Raw genomic sequence first — 17756 nt, 5'->3', positions numbered from 1 at the left:
CGATACGTTCATGGGCAATACATGCCGTGGTTCTTTCGAGAGCAGGTACTTCCAAGAATATGGAGAGGCTACAGATCGTTTGGGAAGTAAACACAGCTCCTGGTCTCTCGATCATTCGGTTTCTTCTTCTTCCGGCGACGAAGACCAAAAGGTCGCTCGCGGCGGGGCGGCGATGGCTATGGCTCGGGCCTTGGATTCGCAGGCGATATCGGTGCTCGGTCATAAGACCGCGAACATCCACGATTTGTATTTTCTAGGTAGGAAATTGGGTCAAGGGCAGTTCGGTACAACGTATCTATGTACGGAGGTCGCGACAGGGTTTGAATACGCTTGCAAGTCGATCTCGAAGAGGAAGCTGATTACGAAGGAGGATGTCGACGATGTGCGTCGTGAGATCCAGATAATGCACCATTTATCTGGGCATAAGAATGTGGTGCAGATCAAGGGCGCATATGAGGACCCCCTGTATGTGCATATTGTTATGGATCTGTGTGCAGGAGGGGAACTTTTTGATCGGATTATACAGAGGGGGCATTATAGCGAGAGGAAGGCGGCGGAGTTGATTAAGATAGTTGTGGGTGTTGTTCAAGCTTGTCATTCCCTTGGGGTGATGCATAGGGATCTTAAGCCGGAGAACTTTTTGCTTGCGAGTAAGGATGATGATTTGTCTCTGAAGGCCATTGATTTTGGGCTTTCGGTGTTCTTCAAGCCAGGTAAGATATTTGCGTAATAAATACAGTTTTTCTTGGCAAATGTTTTTTTTTTTAAAGACAAATTCATAGGCCAACAGATCAAGAATAGCTGAGTGCAAATGGCTTTCTTATTCTTCATCGTTGTCTCACTAATTATGATTATGTTGCATTAAAATCCTATGGGGGCTGGTCAAATGATCACGTCCTTCACTGCTTATCTTTTAGTCATATATATCGGGAAACATTAGAAATTTCGTTTATGTTTGGTATTGTTTTGCTTGCTTTTTGTTTCTACTTCGGTAATAATTTTTGTTATGCTGAGCTCAGTAACATGAGCTTGTAACCCAAGTGGGGGTATTAAGGTCTTTAGATGGTTCATCCGTTTCAATTGCCGGTTTGCATTGGGCCGAAGTCTGCCCGGCCCGATTCGATTCAGGTTTGCAGTTAAATGCTGCCGCTATCGGCGAAAGCCTTAGTTAACCTCTCTGAAGTAGAAGAAAGTAAGAGGCTGCTCTGGTGTTATTTTCCGTTTTTACTGCTTGTTTTCAAGTTTAAAAAAAGAATCAATATGTTTTGCGAAAATTAAAGTACAACTATTTATGCTTATAGAACTACAAACCAAGAAATTTATTTCTTTGATAAAAAAAAAAAATTGCATAATTTAATTTATACTCATTTAACATTGTTAATTCATTTTTAATTTTTAATTTTTAATCTAATTAAACTGTAATTATTGTCAAATCATGTGCATTACAATATTACAGTAGTGACACTGTATCTTATATGCTATTATGTTAATATAAAAATAATAATACAATTAAATGAAGGAAAATATAATAAAAATTTAACATACAATTTAATGACGGCGACAACAACATCAAATCTTTATCCCACTGTGTGGGGCTAACATATAATTTAATTGATGTAAATAATTTATAGGACTACAAAATGATATGAAAGATTTTCAAATTAGTTTTTATAGATGTTAAGTTTTTTTTGCAAGTTTTATAAATTTTAATATTTGATAATTTATCACAAAATATTATATCATTAGTTTTGCTTAAAATTTCAAGTACTAGGAGTTATAGGTAATATATAATGATTAAATTTTATTTTTTATATTAATATTTATTTATTAAATAAACTTGTTAATATAATGCGTTATTTTTTAATAGATAAATTTAGTATTCTCAGTATTATACTTAGATTTATTGTACTTAATGAATTAATAGACATTTAGGGCAGCATATGTGATGCCCCAGAATCTAAATTGAAAGAATTATTCATTTGTCCTTTAAATAATCAACAACTAAAGTATCTGATATTATCTATTGGTAATAAATAGTACAATATATTTTATAATTTAAAACATCAATGTAAATATCTATATTCAATCCCAAAAGTCATACACCACTCATGATTATAACAAAAAGAAACATAACCTGAAGAATCCTGACCAACCTCACACTCTTGAATGTCTGCCCTGACCTGAAATTATTTAACCACATATAATGAGCTTAAAAAGCTCAGCAGGTCATCAAACTCTATAACTAAATTCAAAGCATGGTAAATAAGCAATATGTTGTCAACAATTAAAATATTTTCATATGATCATTAAATCAATGCAAAAAAAGTAAAATTCACATGTAGTAGTAGTGAAATCTGTAAACAATAAAGCACTATGATACAGAAGCCAGTAAAGTGATAAACTAGTACGGGAGTCAAATCTATAAGGAAATAATTTCATCCGTACAAAAATCAGATAAAACGTCAAATCCAAATATCAATAAAGATTGTCGAAATCATGTCAATGTAGTAAAATTGTATAAGAGTGTACACATACTATCTAGTTATTCTATCTCACTTGCTCAGTATATCACATGCATAATATCAATGCAGTGAATCAGTAGTGTCTAATGATATCAGTATCTATATCAGTAATAGTAACAATCCAGTGGCATGAGCAGTAGAATAATGCAATTACAGTAAATTTGTACAGTAACAATAAATCGGTACAATAATAAGAACAATACTTCAAGAACATGCATTTCAGTAATCTCACTAAACAAGTAAGAAGTCCTGGATATCACGGTGTTTTTCAGTGTTAGTATCAATATTAGTAAACTGTTGGCTCAATAAATAGATTCGTCACTCTTTACCCGTCAGCATAGTAATAATCTCCTTATAACTCCCAATTAGTATATCATGTGAATTAGTAGAGGATAACATTAAATCATAATATTTAAAGGAAAGCCCGTCGGCCCACCATCATGTACATATCAATCAGTCTCCAACCAACAGGTCAACTAATATTTACTTGTTTGTTTCATGCAGACATATTATTATAACAATACTATAATAGTAATAGCAACCAGTTATTACTCAAGCAAATATCCACATCCATTTTTAAGACAGTGCGATAAATAATATATAAACGAGCTTAATTAAGAAGATGCCAACATATAATGGTAGACAACAAATAATCCTATTAAGCAAAAATATACATTTTCAAAAAATTACAAAATTATCAGGAATTGTATAAAATAATATTTTAAGACTTTTATTCTACTACACTACTATTTTTAGAAGTCAGAATAAATTTTGGATTAGATAAAAATCGCTGTATTTTCAAAATCACCCAATAAAAAATCTCAAATAAATACTCAAAATGCTCATAATCATGATCTCTATAGCATACAAAAAGTTATGCAGTGAAAGTTTTGCCAATACAAAGTTATACACGTTTTTCGGTAACTGAAACATAAAATTGATCAAAAAAATACCAAAAACACAAAATGTTTGAAATCAGAAATATGATATGGATTCCTTATAGCGAGACGAGCAAATCTCCCAACTAACCCGATGGATGAAAATTATACCGCGGCCTCCAAATTCGAACCTTTTCTTTCTCTCTCCTCTTTTTCTCTCACAAAACCTCTCATGCTAACTCTCTGTTGCCGAAATCAAGAGAAGAAAAGGATTTTAATAAAGTCATCTTAAGTGCCCTTAGATATTTATAATAAAATAATATTATAATATTAATATAATACTTAATTAAATTAATTTTTTAGTATAAAATTAAAATAAATCATTGTATGTTTCAAAAATTAAAAAAATATATTCATAAAATAAATCATAATATTTAAAAAATATCGGTGAAATCGGTTTGCAAATCGGACACCTAAAGGTCCCGAAATCCTCACTTGTACCAACATGTACAAATTCCTTAAAGATTTTCCCCTGTGTCCAAAAATTATGAAAAAAATTTGTGTAAGTAAAATACTTCGATCAAAATACCATGGCGAAGACGAATTACGATTTGGAGTTATAATGACTAGAAAAAAATTTGGCAAAGTCCAAATACAGGTTATTACAACATATATGCAAGACTCGAATTCAAAACCTCTTGTTTGGTAGTCAAAGCTCCCAACCAACAGATCAAGGTGTGCGTAATTTCGAAATCTTTTATCATGAATTTCTTCCACTTGGCGGATACATTGTTGCATGATGGAGATCAATACTGTTGGGTAAGTCTGCACATGAATCATTTGCTCTGTCTATTCCTTTCCTACAATAAGGCAATAAACTGGAGAAGCTTGCCCAAGGGGCTTTCTTGAATCCTTGATGAGGTCCATCAATGCTTAAGCCAAATAAATGTCATTTCAAAAGAGACTAAGGCTATCTTTGGCATTTTTGTCCCAAGTTTGTTGTGTTGTGCAAAGGTATAAAGGTACGTAATCGGATATTGAGCTTTGTTTTTGTGAGATGAGGAGTAGATCTTATGGTGTTTTTAGGCATAAATTTTAAAATTAAATTAGTTCAATGTATAAAAAATAGCAATTGAGAATACTTTTTTCTTAAGACTCAATAATAAGTGACATCATTAAAAATTGAGCTTGATTTCCTTCTAATAAAACATTTCAGATTGATTCAAAAATGCTTAAGTAACATAATAAAAAAGTAGTTATACAAATACTCAATAATAAGCAAAAGTCTAAGATAAATATTAAAAAAAGTTTAAAAGTAAATAAGTTAACATGTCATAAAATAAACTAACAATGACTTGGGAATATGAATTCAAAAGTCTCCTCCAATCTCATAACTTATATGGTGTTTATTGAATTCATCATCGCAGTTGATTGATTTTTTTGCCTCCCCATCCTTGTATCAATATCCTCCAAATCTTTATCATTTTTAATCTCCATAAACTTCTTCTTTCCTAATCAATAAAATTCAATAAAAATATTATTTAAAATGACGATTATATTAATTTTTCATAATTTATATTACATAAAATCTATTCTAATATTGTTTGTTAATTTCTTATAGATTTATGTTGTTCTTGTTATTTCTTCCATATGAAAAGTCAACATTGAGATTTGTGTCTTGTAATTGTGAGGCTAAAACTTTATTTTCATCATCCACAAATTATTCATCATCTGCTCAGACAATATTAATAACCAAGGGATCTTTATCATCCCCCAAAACTTTCTTTGTCAAATGACCTTCTTTAGTATATGTAAATCAATGAGTTTTTCTTTAATGTTGTCAAGCGATTTTTTGTTCTTTTAGTATCAGCTTGGTTATAAGTATTTCAATTTCATTCAAACTTTGATGACATTCATGTAAGGTTCAACACTTTGATTATAAATCTTTGTAATTCATGCGTTCTATCTCCAAATTAAATTCACTACTCAACTAATTTAAAAAAAAATAAAAATAATGATCATATTAGCATAACATATAAATTTAAAAGCTTAACCAATGTTCAATAGGTAGTGTCTATAAAAAACTTGGATTTTACTTATTAGAAGATTTTGGCTATAGCATCTTGAACTTTTTATTCAGTGAATCGTATTTTAGCTTGATAGAAGTGATAGCTATTTAAACTTGTCAAACAACATGAAAATTTCTTGGCTTGGCATGATATTAATATGTTCAATGAATTGGCCAAGTGGTACATCATCTACTTTTGTTTCATTTTGGCACTAATCTTAAATAATTTGTGCTCCCTTTTCTTTGTCCCAGCTTCCTTTTACTGATATAGATCTTTTTGAATTGTTTGTGTTCCTTAAATTTGTTTTCTTATGTTTGATTTTTTATGTATCATTTGAATTTGAGTTGAATGCTAGAATCTGGAATCTATATTCTTTTGGTTGTTAATTTACTTGAAGTTGAGATGTTTTAGATCCACCTCATCAAGATGAATGGTTTTAGAATATTCAGCAAGCGATAACCTGTAAAATCATTGAAATTTAAGTAGATAAAGGATTAAGGCATATTAATATCTGCAATTTACCTTAAATACAGAGAAAACAAAATAAATTCTCTGCCAAACCTTCATGTCCATCACTTGATGCCGACCTTATGGTTGAATCTTGTATTTTGCAAAATAAAGCAATGTGTCTTAAAATTTATTTACCATTTATATTCCTATTTTTTTAGTTCATCGTCATGGTTAGCCTAATCTTAACTATTTTAAGTCAACTTTAGAAATTCTTTTTTTTATTCATTTTTATTTAGTACAGATTATATTTGTGCAAGTTTTTTGGCACCTTGTTTAACTATATTTCTGCTGTATTCATTTCCACCTAATCCTTTTTAATTCCATTTATTTGCCTTATTTTTGAAGCAATTACATTAATAAGATTTGACTATAAAATAATTTTTTTCTTGTACATCTTGAAGACGATGTCAATGTAACTTCTTTATCAATTACGGTCTTTCAGTTCTAACAGGCTTAAAAGAATACTTACTCAACCTTCTGTCTTTTTATTTTCAAGCAATGTGCTTCTGCATAGAAAATCAATAGCTCTTCCTTGGGTTGAAATTATCGTGATTCTCTTCTTTCTAATGTAGGCCAGGTCTTCACTGATGTGGTTGGGAGCCCATACTATGTAGCTCCTGAGGTGCTTTGCAAACGCTATGGACCTGAGGCTGATGTTTGGACGGCTGGTGTGATACTCTATATATTATTGAGTGGTGTACCACCTTTTTGGGCTGGTATGAATTTGTAGCATCCCCATTTTCTTTCTACCTTGACAATCATTGTAATCGGCAAACCTAATGCTTTTCTTTTCTTTTATTCAACAGAAACACAACAAGGGATATTTGATGCTGTTTTGAAGGGTCACATTGATTTTGACGCGGAACCATGGCCCTCAATATCTGATAGTGCTAAGGACCTAATCAGAAAAATGCTCTGCCCTCGTCCTCAAGATCGCTTGACAGCACATGAAGTACTATGTGAGTTCATGATTGAAATGTATATGCTGGCAAACAGATATCCATGATTTCTCCTTTTGATCTCCTAGTGACAAAAATTCTCAAAGTGGTAATTTAAATCGATCAATAATACATTTAAATACACTGATGTGGATGTTAGTGTTTTCTTTCTCCCAGAAATCAATAGGGTAGGTGAATTCTAGTAGTTTTTTGACTCTTTTGACCGTCTGTTGGTGATATTCTAAGAATGTTAAAGAAGGATTCTATTTCACCTCCTTTTTTTCATTTGATAATATTTAAGAAGCCTGATTCCTTGTGAAAACCCTGAAATGGCCATAGGAATAAAAAAATATTAATGAATTGCTAGTTCAACCATGAAACTAGGAAGATATATATAATTTCTAAAAACAAGGGAACATGCCTGACATTTCCGCGCTCTTTAGTCATCTTACCAGCAGATCACTTTATTAAAAAAATTAAACTTTTATTTATTTATTCATAACACATGAAATGTCAGCGCTTATTAAAACTGGACTGTATTTGTGACTATGTGCATGATGATGAAAGGTGCTTGCTCGCAAGTGAGTGAATGGCAAACTTTAAGCATAAGAATCTTATGTTAATCCATACTTCCTCATGGCAGCACAACTGTCTGAAGACCGAATTGTCTGGCTCCTGCAAAATTCTTTTCTCAATAAATTAACCTTTTTGTCTATTTAAGTTGGGAAGTTATTTGATGTCCTTTAGCAAGTACAAATGATAGCTCAAGTCAAAGAGAAGATTTACAGCTGTAAATGAGATTAACTGCTACTTTTTCTATCTTTAGTTCATCCTTGGATTTGCGATAATGGAGTTGCTCCGGACCAGGCTCTGGATCCTGCAGTCCTTTCTAGGCTCAAACAGTTCTCCGCAATGAACAAATTGAAGAAGTTGGCACTGCGAGTGAGTATAGTTTATATTGCTTGTGTCTCAGAATTTTAGGATCCTTGCATGGGGTTGCTTACATCTTCTTTCTTATATGCTTTTTATTTAAGATTTTCGTAGAGTTCAGAATAGTATACATATCTTGCTAGATTCTTTTCAGGCCCCTCGTTGTGCTTATTTCTAAGAGAAATTTGTTTGATTCCAATCCAGGTTATAGCTGAGAGCCTCTCTGAAGAGGAGATTGCAGGCCTAAGAGAAATGTTCCTGGCAATGGATGTAGATAGTAGTGGGGCCATTACTTTTGATGAGCTGAAGGCTGGTCTGAGAAGATATGGCTCCACATTAAATGACACAGAGATCCGTGATCTAATGGATGCGGTGAGTCAGTCATTCGGTAAAACTCTGTTTCTACTGTCAATCATAGATCTTATCTTACAATAGAGTATTAAAACGTAGATATGCCTGTAACAGCATACTTCTAAATTTATGAACTCCCAGTTGCAGAAACATTTTGGTTGCATTTCTGTTGTGTGGAAATAACTTTTTTTTTTTTGGGAAAAATTTGGACTATGCCATTTTATTAATCAAAAACAGAATACAAATAGAGAGTAATACTGAGGAAGCCGGGAAAACATACATAACAACAAATCAAATAATAAAAAGAGGAAAAAACTAAAATTAAATCACAAAACGAAGCAAAATCAAATTGAATCTGCACTGAACTCATGTAGTCTAAGAGAAAATCAAAAAATACTTCACTATGTACTCTGGTTGCCTGAAGACCTTCCAAGAAGACTGCGGAACTTCCAAATGATTACTTTGAAAAGTATAAAGCAATGTGGAACTTTCAAATGAAAAATAATAATAATAATAATTGTGATAGGACTTTTATCACGAGAATTTAAGTTTGATACCATGGACTCGTTTTAATTTCTTGATTTTTAATCAATTAATTTGGCTCACATACTGTCTTTTAAAAGTAAAAATGCCTAGACAAACCGTTTTGAATCCGTAAAGCTTTCATGTCTGGAATGTGATATGCTTGCAGGGAAATTTTCTTATTGCTAGCATTCATTTCCTTAAGAATTAAAAAGAATTTTGACCATTTTTTTTGCTATATGTTAACTGGTAACAATGTGCTACAACAGGCTGACGTTGACAACAGTGGCACTATTGATTACGGGGAGTTTATTGCTGCAACTATTCATCTCAATAAGCTGGAGCGCGAGGAACATTTGGTGGCGGCATTTTCATACTTCGATAAGGATGGAAGTGGGTACCTCACATTTGATGAGCTTCAACAAGCTTGTAAAGAGCACAACATGACCGATGTGCTAATTGAGGATATTATTAAGGAAGTTGACCAGGATAACGTAAGCATGCCCGTTTCCATTTTATGCCAAGGTTTCACTGATAACCATATAAAATGAGTTTTCCTGCATCTTCCATATTAGAAATCTTATGTTTTAGAACATATTATGTTTGTATTTATATCAATATCTGTTAAATTCAGAGAATTGGAGAGCTATAAGCTTAATTTTATTGTACAAAACTATCTCTATTTATAGATCTATACAATATATCTAAATAAAGAAACAAATAATTACAAAATCATGTATAATTGCTCTAATATAATCCTTCCTAAATCAACCAACTAAATATGAAAGGCGATCGGCATGATCCTGGTGAGCCTCTCATGGATTCCCATCCTTACAGGGATAAAAATGCCAAGGGACGGCTGGGATTTAACAAGTGAGCCTCCTACGGATTCTCATCCTAGCCGGGGATTAAAAGACCATGGGACGGCTAGGTCCACGGATTTCTATGCATTTCCAATATAACTAAATATTTTAACAGTCCTCCAGATATCTTTACTGCGTCATTTGCTTCAAAGTTTCCAATTGTCATTTCTTCTGTAGGATGGCCGGATCGACTATGGTGAATTTGTTGCAATGATGCGGAAGGGAAATGTTGGAAACATTGGGATTGGGAGGAGGACAATGCGGAATAGCCTGAGAATGAGCTCAAGAGAGCGACCAATATCCCACCTCGAACAAGGCAAGTATTTTGTATAGTTCTTCTCTTCTTGTTATTGTATCTGGTTTGAAAAAATGCGAGAAGAAACAACTGAGCTCTTCAACTGATACGTACGCCATGATCAGTACAGAAATGGAGAGGAGATTTGATCCACAATCAATACAAGTCATTTTGCAAAATTAAACTAACTGTTATGTAGAATTAGCACAAACGCCACGTTTTACTGATAGAAAAACTGTGTCGCCTGATGCGGTACTCTGTAATTATTCACAGAAAATGAAAGATGAACAAGGTATGTTGTTGATGAAACTTTAAGTATATTATTTATTTGATAAGAAGGGAAACTTGATGCTCCATGTTCTGTTCATGTTGTCCTGTTGAATAACGTCTGTTTTGCATCATATAACCAAAGGCCAAAGCTGTATGACAGTTTAATAGTTGACAGCACGTTGGTTTCATAGCACATTTTGCCTCTTACTGATTACAGAAAATCTATTATGTATCGTTACAGATAAGATTTGATATAGATATTGAACATGTTAATTGTTCAAAACATAGAACATGGGTAGATATTGAATAAGGATCCGTTTAAAATGGCTGCAATTTTTTAAAAAAGTTGATTGTAAAGCTACTATAGTGAAAGTAATTTTTTTTTATAAAATATATTATAGAAAGCAGCTTTCAAGCATTTTTTTTGTGAATGTAGTAAAAAAAAAGATGACCAAACAAAAATTATAACTGTGGTCTGAAAGCAAAGCAATAAGAAAGATGTCCCAAATAAAGACTACGGCTTCATTTGGGACAGCTTTCTTACTTCTTCCTGAAGAAGTTTTTTAGTGCAAAAATTAAAACTTTTGTACTTAAAAGCTCCTTTAAGAAGTAGTAAGAAAGTTGCCCCAAACGGAGCCTAAGATGTAAATTCATATAATGATAAATTTTACAAAAGAAAAAAAATATTATATTGAAGAGGTAATTTATATAAATAAGTTATTAAAACTATTTAAATATTTTTTTTAATTACAACTTTCTTAGTTTTAGATTCTTTCACAATTTTATCATCTAATAATTATTATTTTATTAGTCTCATGACATAATTTATGAGAGAAGGAATAAAATGGTCCGTCAATTATTCAAAATGGAATTTTTTGTCTTGCCATCAAATGGTAGAGTTGATGGTGTTAAGTATGAAGGTAATTTGATCTTTTTTAATTAAAATATTTAATAAAATGTAATTTTTTAGGGATTATAATTTTTGTACAAAAAAATTTATTAAACTTTGTTTTTAATAAAAAATAATAAATAATTTCAGTTTTAATAATTTTAAAAAATTTAGTTATTCCTATTTTGACATTTACGAAAGTTGTCAAATTATAATTTTATTATATTTATAATTATTAATTTTAATTATTGATACCAAATAATCAATATAAATAACATAATTAAAAAGTTAAATTAATCATCAATTAATTTTAATAATTAATTAATTATTAATTATATTATATTTTAATTAATTTAAATTAAATTAATTTATTGTTAAGCTATATTTCTATTTTTCTTTTTTCTTGACGAATCACTTTTTACTGATTCTCTTACTATTTTATTTTCATATTTTTGGGGATGCCTTGATTCGACATATTTGCTAGGATTGCTTTTCCCCTTCTCTACTATTCATTGCTCTTCGACTTCACCTCCTTCATGTGACGAGTAGAGTTTTGAATGAGTAGCTAAATAACTTTTTTGCCTCCTTCAACGAAGTTCCATCCTATTAGATTACACTTTGTCGTTCTTCTATCCGATCAGAAGTAACGACTACGATGGGAGCTTGCTCATTATGAAGGTAGCCATCTTCCTTCCATTGGTTCGCTTTTTCGGCCAAATTAATTGCGATCGACGAACGATGAGATCAACTATGGGAATGACGCCGCGGGACTGCGGGGTCGATGAGATCACTGCTTTGGGGATGGACTGAGGGGTCGATGCAATCCATGCTACAGTACACAATCAATGATGAGAGACTGCGGGATGGACTATGGGCTTGGCTTCACCTTGAGGATTCGCCAATACACTGCCCTACTGTGGGATGATATCTTAAAACATTATTTGCTTATTCTGATAATACTCTTGCGCCCATCTCACTTTTCTGTTTAAAATTGGCGCCAGGACCAAAAAAGTCTCATTTGGAGGAGTTGGGACCAAAATAGTTGAGGGTCATTTTGAATTTTGATCCCTTACAAAGAGTTGATGGACCATTTTGATCATTTTCTCCATAATTAATATTTTGATATTATAAAGTATTTATGCCAAAATTTAAAATATTATTTATTAATTACATTAATTAATTTATACTCATGTTATTATTTTATTAATTCTTTATTCCTAATTAGAACAATTTAGTAGTACTAGTAAATTTATTTAAACAAATCTAAAACCTTCTTTAATTTTGAACCAATTAGCTCAACTAATATTTAATTAATTGAAAAATTGCCCTAAATAATACCAAATTAGTTGTTATAAGCAGTTACCTAATTTGATATAAACTCGAGTTAATAAAATTATTAATCAATTTATAAATAACTAATGTAATTTATTATTATGACCAATTTATCAATTTCTAATTGAACAAAACTACATCTGCTTAATTAATGGGCATAAGCTTGTCATATTATTATTATTTTTCATGAGAAAAAAAATTATCAAAATTTATATATTATTCAAGTATCTAAGAGTGCTGGATTTGTCTTCCATGATTTTTTTGTGAAAAAATGGAAAGCCAGAGAGACTAATCTGACAGGCTGGCCTATTATTCCGGAAGTGCAGAGGATTACAGAGGCAGAATCTGAGCTTATGAACGCTGAATTTACTAGGGAGGAACTCAGGAAGGCTGTTTTTCAACAAGGTAATAACAAATCCCCTGTATGGATGGTATTACTGCATCATTCTTTAAATTTTACTGGCAAATTGTTGAGGAAGACACTTGGAAGGCGGTTGACAGTTTTTTTAAAACCAGTAACATGTATGCTGAATGGAAAGACACTTTGATAGTTCTTATTCCCAAAATTAGAAATCCTTTAATTCCTGCCAATTATAAGCCTATAAGTTTATGTCAAACAACATATAAGCTTGTGGCAACTATGATCATGAATAGAATAAAATGTTGTATCAGCAGAATTATCACCGAAGAACAGGTAGCCTTCATTCCGGGTAGATCATTGTCAGATCATTGCCTTCTTGCACATGAGATTTTTAACAAATTCAGAATTTCCAAGAATAAAAAGGGAATGATGGCGGTGAAGCTTGATATGGAGCAAGCTTACGATAGCTTGAGTTGGGATTCATTGAAACAAGTTCTAAATATGTTTGGCTTCCCTAGTAAGATCTCGTCTCTTATTATGGAATGTGTTAGTGGTGTTAAATTTTCTTTCCTTCTCAAAGGAAAGAAAAATTTATCATTAGCTGGGAAAATTTTGCTGGCTAAAACATCTCTATTAGCAGTTCCAAATTTCTTATCAGCACACATGATGGTCCCTAAAAAGGTTTTGTATGAAGTTGATAAATGTTGTAGGGAGTTTATATGGCACAAAAATAATGGTAATAAGGGTCTTCATTATGTCTCTTGGTTGGATCTCCGTAAACCAAGGGCTGTTGGCGGATTAAATTTTCATTCAGCAAGCATAAGATCTGGGCCTCTTAAGGCAAGATTGGCATGACGTTTTTTGAATAACTCGGGGTCTCCTCTGCATAATATTATGATGAATAGATACGACAATACTATTTTTGATATGGGTATCAAACAAGGTGCATCCATTGCCTGGAAAGTTCTAAAAGAAGGAGGGAAATTTTTGAAGCCTTTGTTAAACTGGAGAGTGGTTAATGGGAGGAAGATCAATGTTCTAAAGGATGTATGGATACTTAATAGAAGTTTGGGAGTGTGGCCTACATTTGTTGACAGCACAAGATTGGAGGAGACTATGCTTGATCAATTCATATCCCAGGATGGTTGCTGGAAAATTGAAAATCTGCATGAGGTATTTAATGAAGATCTCATCTCAATTATTGTGCAAATCCCAATTAATAAAAATGCATATGCAGATTATATGGAAGCGATCAATCAGTTTTCAGGGAAAACTATTACTGCATTATCCTATGAGTATTATATGAATGAACATAGGGGAGATGGGGACCCTGGTTTTTCTATGTGGCTTAAAAAAGCTAAACTTCAACCACGTGTTGAGTTATTTTGGTGGAGATTAAGCAAGTTTGCAATACCTACTAATGAATTTCTCCATTACAGGAAGCTTTCTAATCATGTTATGTGTGCACGGGGTTGCCAACAAGTGGAGAACATAGAGCATATCACGGTCCATTGCAAGTACCTCAAGGAGATTTTATTGAAGCTTCAAAACTGGGGCTTTTTATCCCAGTTTTTTCTTCTTTAGATGAATACTTATTGGAACTAAGAAAGCAATCGTATATATGCTCTAGCATTATTAGCGTGTATTGCTGTGCGATTTATGAATGCTGGAAGGAAAGAAACAGGAAAGTTCATGGCAAGCAAACTCTTGGCAGCTCCATGATTGCAGCGAATATATTATCTATTGCTATGACAAAAGCTAATCCAATGCTAGATAGCTGGGGTACCAATCTCCCTAGGGAGTCTCAATTGAAATGGCACCCTCCACCTCTAGATTGGATTAAGATCAATATAGATGCATCTTTATTGGAAACTAACAATGCAGGAATTGGTGGTGTCTGTCGAGACTTTAAGGGCAGGCTTTTGCTTATGTTCGGGGAGAAAAGAGTTCACTGGGATGTGGCACAACTTGAAATGGAAGCTATCTTGATGATCCTAAAATACATTCAAAATTGGATGTTAGAGAGTAAAGGTATTATAATCGAAGGTGACAATTACAACATTATAAAATACATTCAAAATTCTTTGAATAAAGATGTTTGGACCGCTAATAATCGGGAGGAATTGGATTTCTTCTTCCTAAACGACTTCAACCAGGTTATATTTCATCATGTTCATAGAAATTGTAACAAGGTAGATGATTTTTGTACTACTTTGGCTATTGAGAATGATTTTTTTTTTTTTTTGATAATTCGTCTTTTGATTGCATTCCTTCTTCCTTATCTAGTTTACTGAAGAAGGAAAGTGATCCTTATTTGTAGTTTGTAACTAGTTCTTTTTACTAATGCATTTTGCAATTTTCAAAAAAAAAAAAGTACAGTTATGCTAATTTATCTTGTAGTTAACAAAAGAGAACACTTTACTTTTAATAAAATAATTAAAATTTACTAATGTATAAATACTAATGATCAAACTCATTTTAGACATTAAAATTCAAATACTATATATTCTTACAAAAATCACGAAATCTGGAGATTGAACTGCAAATTAATAACACTAAGGGCATCTCCAACCTAACTCCAAACGCTTGAATGGTGTCCCTGGCCAGCTCTAGTCGAACCGCAAAAATTTTTGCTATTTGGCTGCGGGTGAACAGTGGGACGTCAATATTTGTGTTGCACTGTTCATTTCCGTCATTTTTACCTCTCTACCGAACTTGCCCCGGGAAAAAAGAGACAACCGTTACCTGCAAAAGAGTGAAAAGTGGAGTTCGATTGGAGATGAATCGCGGCATTTTGAAGTTTCACGGTATTTTGGAGTGAAAAATGAAAATTTCGGTTGGAGATGGTCTTAGGGACCAACTGGCCTGGACGATCTCGCGAGGTAAATTTGAAGATTTTGATGGATTCAAATTTATGTGGGTAACCTCGTACCCTACAAGGAGATTGTTGGGATGGATAGAGCAAGAAAATCAGGTGAGTGAGTGAGGTTGATGAGTATGGATAGTGAGTAAAAAACTATATTATCTCTGTAAATATTTCCGACAACATATGAGAAAAAGATTAGAAGAGTAAGACTTCATTTGGGATGATTTTCTTTCTGCTTCTTAAAACTGTTTTCTATTACAAAATAAAAAATTTTGTACTAGAAAACTACTTTAAGAAGTATAAAGAAAACCGTCCCAAACGAAGCCTAAAAGATCCAAAATATACCTCTTTATCCTTTAGCTACACCAAAAGTAACACATAAAAGAAAATATAAAAAACAGTATATTATGTGACTATTATAAATTGAAACTAATATATGGACTCTTTGGATAACGTACGATGGATCATGTTCCTAATGTGACCCCCTCTTCTAAAGTTAGTGCCTTTGGTGAGACTTCAAGGGCGAGTATGTGCTAGGGAGTTCCTAGGAAGGAACATGAAGTCCCTGAGAGTGAGGGACTATGTTGCACCGATACGGATACGGCGACACGGATACGACACGATGCGGATACGGGACACATCAATTCTTAAAAATACAATATACGTGTACGGCACGGACACGGCATCATAATTTATAAATCATACATAAAAATTAAGAAAGCAATCAAAGCATAATATTTGAAATTACAAAAAAAAAAAATGACAACAACATTTGTAGCCTTGTAGCTTATAATATCAAAATATAAGTAAGCATTAAATGTCTAGTACAACAACGAAAGCATAAACATAAATTTTTCTTGCACATAAAGTTTCAACTATTCAATTGAAGGAATGATATGATTAGCTTCTTCAGTGGTTTGTCTTTGAACTTCTATATCATCTTCAATAAATATCATAGCTTTTAATTCAGGCTCATCAAGTGAAAGATTAGTAATTTCTAAAATTCTCATATCATGAAGAGACTCAAATCCATCTCGGAAATGAAAGAACTTTGCTCGCAGCCGCGGAAGTAAATACGACGCATCTCGGAAATGAAACACACGTTGCAATCTCGGAGAGGGAGAGTGACTGTTTGGCCATGAGCTAGAGCTAGTTGCCACCTCGCGACCTCACGTTTCTTTCAGGCGAGTGTCGCTTTGGACACATGACTCGCCTAATTGATTTTCTAGATGGGATCCTATTAGGTACCTATATTGACATATATGAGTAGACATTTAGTTCCTTGATTTACTTACTCATTTTAAAAAGCAATTTCTGAAAATGATAAATAAATTTAAGATGATGAGCATTTATTAGTTTGGGCTAATTTTAAAAAGGAGCGTGTTTAAAATTTAATTAAGTAAAAGAAATTTGATTATTAAAAAATTTAAAAAGAAGCAAATTCGTCAAATTATTTGGTGCAATCCTAAATACGCTAAATCAGTTCAGAATGTGCTAAATCATTTGACGTATCAGTTGAAATAGGAGAGAAAAATGCCTTTGAGAGAGGGACAAGGAGAGAGAGACGGGAAGAAAGATTGATGAGGAGGGAGAAAGAGAAATGAGAGGAATGTGCCGAATCATTTTGTGTTTTTAGTTGAAATAGGAGAGAGAAATGCTTTGGAGAGAGCAAGGGAATTGAGAGAGAAAATTTTGATGTATAAATAATTATATTATATTTAAACCAAAAATCTAATATAAATTTTATATTTAAACATAAGGTAGCATAATTATATTTAAATAATAAAATTTATGTAAAATTATTAAATATCTAAAATATTTATGTAATATTATAAATATCTAAAAAATTATTTTATATTTTTTAGTTTTATAAAATAAACTTATAAATAAACTTTATAAGTTTTATTTAATCTCTCTCTGCGTGATATCTCTCCAGCTCTCTCTCCCCTCCGGTCGTCTCTCTTTGCACAATGTAATGCGCCAAATTATTTGACATATTTTCACTGCGCTAAATAATTTGGCGCATTTTGAAATACGCCGTTTAATTTAGCGTATCTACTCCTATTTAATTTTTTATTAATTAATCCTCCTACTAATTTTAATGATTATCATGCTTCTTTATAAAATTTCGCCTATTAGTTTTATGGAATAGAATAAAGA

General features: G+C 32.4%; 1 protein-coding gene across 1 annotated transcript; it reads left to right on the top strand.

Annotated features, from left to right (window-relative positions):
• Window positions 1–10: 10 nt before the first annotated feature.
• Window positions 11–10227, top strand: LOC110113999 (calcium-dependent protein kinase 26). The gene is made up of 7 exons (XM_020846743.2): window positions 11–713; window positions 6552–6695; window positions 6786–6938; window positions 7744–7859; window positions 8052–8219; window positions 8990–9214; window positions 9761–10227. The coding sequence occupies exons 1-7, from the start codon at window positions 11–13 to the stop codon at window positions 9914–9916; spliced, it is 1665 nt and encodes a 554-aa protein (XP_020702402.1). The 3' UTR covers window positions 9917–10227.
• Window positions 10228–17756: the final 7529 nt, after the last annotated feature.

Source organism: Dendrobium catenatum, unplaced genomic scaffold (assembly GCF_001605985.2).
Source record: "Dendrobium catenatum unplaced genomic scaffold, ASM160598v2 fragScaff_scaffold_621, whole genome shotgun sequence".
Lineage (NCBI taxonomy): Eukaryota > Viridiplantae > Streptophyta > Magnoliopsida > Asparagales > Orchidaceae > Dendrobium > Dendrobium catenatum.
Note: the sequence above shows the minus strand (reverse complement) of the source record. Positions and strands in the feature narration are given on the sequence as shown.